General features: G+C 36.0%; 1 protein-coding gene across 1 annotated transcript; it reads left to right on the top strand.

Annotated features, from left to right (window-relative positions):
- Window positions 1–3,040: 3,040 nt before the first annotated feature.
- LOC119632520 (NADP-dependent malic enzyme-like) lies at window positions 3,041–4,807 on the top strand. Its single transcript, XM_038025455.1, has one exon. The coding sequence runs from the start codon at window positions 3,041–3,043 to the stop codon at window positions 4,805–4,807; it is 1,767 nt and encodes a 588-aa protein (XP_037881383.1).
- The last annotated feature ends 204 nt before the right edge of the window (window positions 4,808–5,011 follow it).

The raw sequence follows: 5,011 nt of genomic DNA, 5'->3' as shown, positions 1-5,011 counted from the left end.
TATCACAGAGGTGTATTGGACGGACTTGAAAGATGGTGTTTCTATAGAGACTCACATGATATAGTAGAATATAGACGACGTTTTTAGTTTGGCTGCGCCGGAGTCTCAAATTTGAGGGTTTTTTCCATAGCTGTTTTTTTAGCTAACGTCTCAAACTTGAAAAAAAAGGATGAAAATAGTTCCTAAAAGCAGAATTTAACTATTTCTAGCGTATTCGAAAGGTACTTCCATATACATTCACATGATATAAGTGAATATCGTTGTAAAAGTTTTGATTTGAGTGCACCAACATCTCGAATATGATTTGGTAAGCATAGTTCTGGAAAGCCGCACTAAAATTCGTTTAGTTTGTTTGAAAGGTGTTTTTGTATAGACTCACTAGGCGCCCACTAAAATATTTTGCTAACTAAGTAACAGTGATATAATAATGGCAGTAGGACCTTTACAGAGCTATCTTTGTTAGCTAAATTCGTATTGATCGTCACATCGATCAGTTTTTTTTACCTTAATTGCTTAATTGCTTAAATTTTATGCAAACTGCAGTCTTCGAAACTTGTATCGTATAAAATGAGAGATGACTGTATTTACATTTCATTCATCTTGGCTTTAGGTTTTATTTCCGTGCCTTGTTCTGCTCCTTATTTGTGTATTCTCCGCTTTCAATACGAGAACATACTTTTGCCATTTTCATGACTAACACTTGTGTTTATGTTTTATTGCTGTTGTCGTTGGTGTTTCTATTTATGTTAGAATCTCCTCTTTACGCACAGTAACTAACCCTCTTGCCGTTTCGAGTGTCTCTTCCTTTTTTTTCCATCTGACACCTTACTCACTTTTAAAGTACTCAAGTTCTCCCTATTGATAGCATTTTACGATTTTGATTTTTATTTATACTTAAACCACATGATGTTATGTCGAGTGCTGAGTATTCTGATGTTCGTGTTGATGTTGATGTTGGTGATGATGACGATGATGATGTACTTTTCAATTTTTAGGCGAAAAGAGCTCTTGTAATATGCTATCAATCCTTATTTTGTATTCAGCTATGTTTGCGTATGTACTGAGATTTCTCTCACTCGTTTACTTAGTTAAAATGTTACAAACAAAATAAATCCCAATAGTAGCGCAGTGTTTACTATATAGGCATCGGCTTACGGTAGAATTGAATGTTGAATAAAAGCATCAAATAAGAATTTTTAAATTTCTTCATTTACGTACAGCAAAAAGAAACAATAAGTCATTATTTTGCAAATTTTTGATTTCATTTATCAAAAAAATCTTAAGTAAAATAATTAAATTGTTCTTACTTTCTTTGGATTAGTTTTGCCCGTTTATCAATTGGAGCTGCAGCTGGACGTCAGCGATGACAATTCGTTAATAAATACTAACAAATAAATTTGCTGATGGTTGTTGTGTTCCCGGTATGCATAATAGGCCAAGGAAAAATTTTGTGGCATTTTTACCAATCGATGGCTTTACTTTATCGCTATGAACCTCTACTAAGCGAGTTTGCAAGGTGAACATCCGTAGATAGAAAATAAAAATACATTGTTACATTTGTTAATTCAGGTGAAAGTAGTTACGTTTTGATTATGAACTGAATATCCCGGCAAAATTTGTTACGTCTTGCGATATAACTTCAAACCAGATGATAAACTTTCGTAAACGTTTGACAGAAAATTTTTTAATTTTTTTAATGAAGATGCCTTATCGAATTTAGTAGCAGCCAGATGGTTTGATTAATTTCGCCTTGGGAATTGCAATATTAAACCCACTCCACTAACCATTGGTGAAGTCAATGAAACCCATCAAAAATTTTAGAAAGATCGGTACATTGATTCCACTTTCTACCGCCCGCAAGAAATCCGATGAAAACACTGAACTGAGGTAGAGCATTGAAAGGTGACTTATAGAAGAGATGTTGTTTCCCACGAAGACGAAAAGTCCAGTCCATGGGTATTCGCCCTTTGGAAAAAAATTGAGAGGGGGCTTGTGTAGAAAATCATCATGGACATATCGCACAATGCGGATCTTTCGCCGTTCGCGTGCCATTTATTTCTCCAATTGTGTGTGTATCCCTACAAAACTCTCTGAATTGTCGAAAGTTGATTTCAAGAAAGGCCTATGAAAGTAATTTGGTTCAGTTTTTCGCTCAGATATAAAGCTCTGCAATAAGAGCATAAATATTTTGCAGGAAAATTTTCAAACTGTTGACGATCGATGCATGTATGGCCCATATTTGAAATTTTCCTGATGCTCTTAGTAAATTCTTTTCACCGTACAAATATTTATATGTGTGTATATCTAGCTACCATGTGATGTTGACGGGGTTTTAGATTAATTACTTCTTATATATTTATCCTCGAAATATTCGTCAGTATTTGTTCTGACGATCTGAAACTGACGTTCAACGCACAGTTGGCTTCGTGCGTCTTTCATTCCATTAAGCGTCAACTGTTAGGTAAATTATAAAATAATAACGGAAACGTAAAGCCATCAAAAAATTTGTTCCTCTCCCCTTAATACCATCAATTGGTTTTTCTTAGTCAATTGTAAAGCTCTTTCATCTTTATATAAGAAAAATTTACAATGATTTTGAACGGTGCAATCTCTAGGAAAAAGAGCTTACGATTTTTCAAGTTTTCGTCGATTTTGTTTGCTTCGCTCGATATTTGCCTGGCAAACATAAGTATGATATAAAAAAACACAAATTCCGCGTTTCCTCCTTTTTCGAAATCGAGAAAAGTGAGATTCGCAACAACACAGTAACAAAAGAAATAAACAACAACAAATAACCTAAATTAATCACTGACTTTATTAAGGTTTAGGCAAAATACTCTGTGTTCGCACCGACTGTTTTTCAATATGACACGAATAACTATCTGTTGAGTGCCGTTCCGCTGAATGCCTTTTAAAAATAAGAAGAAGAATTTCAAGTAAAAAAATTTTCTACGACAAAATATTTTCTTCCGCCAAGCTACAATATATAAATTTTTAGTATATGAGAAATTAAAAAAAAAGAAAAGAAACGCAAAACAAAATGTATAAAAAACAACCACCCGAACTCAATTTTACTAGCGGTAGACGTTTCGTGCCGTCGAGCACAAGTGGTATGATGCGTTTAAACAGCAAGCATTATAATAAAGCCCTAGCTTTCACAATTAAAGAGCGACAATTATTGGGCATACACGGTCTCTTACCACCTCTGGTACGTACAGTTGAAGAGCAAGTACGCATCTATTATACGCAATTGCTTACCCTGAAGGAAGATTTGGCGAAATATTTGTTTTTGCTTAATCTGAGTGAATACAATGAGGTTTTATTCTACAAACTATTGGAAGCTTATACGGAAAAATGTTTACCGTACGTTTATACACCAACTGTGGGACTTGCTTGCCAGAGATACAGCTACATTCACGAATTTCCGCGCGGTCTATATATTACTTTTAAAGACAAGGGACATGTTTGTAATGTATTGCAAAACTGGCCGCAATCAGATGTACGTGTGATTGTTGTCACCGATGGTGGTCGTATTTTGGGCTTAGGCGATTTGGGGGCAAATGGAATGGGCATACCCGTCGGCAAGATTACGTTATATACGGCCTTCGGTAAAGTTCGTCCGCATCAATGTTTACCCATTTGTTTGGATGTGGGTTGCAATACGGATTCAGTCAGAGAGGAACCTTATTATATGGGTTTGAAGCGTAAAAGACCACCAATTGATGAATACGATGAATTTATCGATGAATTTATGCAAGCAGTAGTTAAACGTTTTGGCCAAAATTGCTTAATACAATTTGAGGATTTTGCTAATAATGATGCTTTCCGCTTTTTGGAAAAATACCGCCATCAGTATTGCATGTTTAATGATGATATTCAGGGAACCGCTGCTGTCGGCCTGGCTGGAATAATTTCTGCATTAAAATGCATTGGAACTGATTTGAAATCGCAAAGAATTTTATTTCAGGGCGCCGGAGAAGCTGCCATTGGTTTAGCTCGCCTTTTGATAATTGCTTTCAGAAAGGCGGGCGTAAAACAAGACGAGGCGGTTAAATGTATCTTTTTGCGCGACAGCCAAGGCTTAGTTGTAACAGAGCGTTCGCTGGATACTCTCAATGGCAATAAATTGATTTTCGCGAAAGAAATGCCGCCTATTTTTAAATTGGAAGACTGCATACGAGAAATAAAACCAACTATATTGGTTGGAGCCTCTGCTCAGCCCGGCTCATTTACTAAAGAAGCCCTTCGATTGATGACTTCATATAATGCTGTGCCCATAATATTTGCCCTATCAAATCCGACCGCAAAGTCGGAGTGTACAGCTTTTGAAGCATATACACACAGTAAAGGTAAATGCTTATTTGCTTCGGGTTCACCGTTTCCGCCATTAGAGTTTGAAGGACGTACCCATTATACCAGTCAAGCAAACAATGCCTACATATTTCCAGGTGTAGGTTTGGGCGTAACTGCATGTTGCATTCGACATATACCGCCTGAAATATTTTTAATTGCTGCCCGCACTTTAGCCGACCTTTGCACGCCTGAGGATTTGTTGCAAGGTCGTTTATATCCTCCTTTAAATAAACTATCTTGTTGCGCCTTCGAAATCGCAATTAGCGTTGTTACGTACGCTCACATTAAGAATTTATCAACGGTATTACCGAGGCCGACTAATGTAAGAGCCTTTCTTAAGCATCAGATTTATGATGCGAAATATGAACCAGTCGTACCGCCTTGGTTGAATCCAAATGTAAATCAAAAGGAAAAAGTACGAAACAACTGCATCGATTGCATCGATTGCCAATAATAACAATACATTGAACACCATAAAATATTTTGATGTTTTTTTTCTTCTTCTCAATATATAAAGATTCAAATAATTTAAATAGCCAATAAATTGTCCCAATGTGAGTCTGTCTCATCAAACAAAGCAAAGAGACTTTGAAATTTTTTTATTTCCCTCTTAGATCAAAGTGTACGACAAGTGTAATGTCAAACAAACCATTAATAT

Source organism: Glossina fuscipes, unplaced genomic scaffold (assembly GCF_014805625.2).
Source record: "Glossina fuscipes isolate IAEA_lab_2018 unplaced genomic scaffold, Yale_Gfus_2 1, whole genome shotgun sequence".
NCBI classification, from domain to species: Eukaryota; Metazoa; Arthropoda; class Insecta; order Diptera; family Glossinidae; genus Glossina; species Glossina fuscipes.
This window is presented reverse-complemented; position numbering and strand designations above follow the sequence as displayed.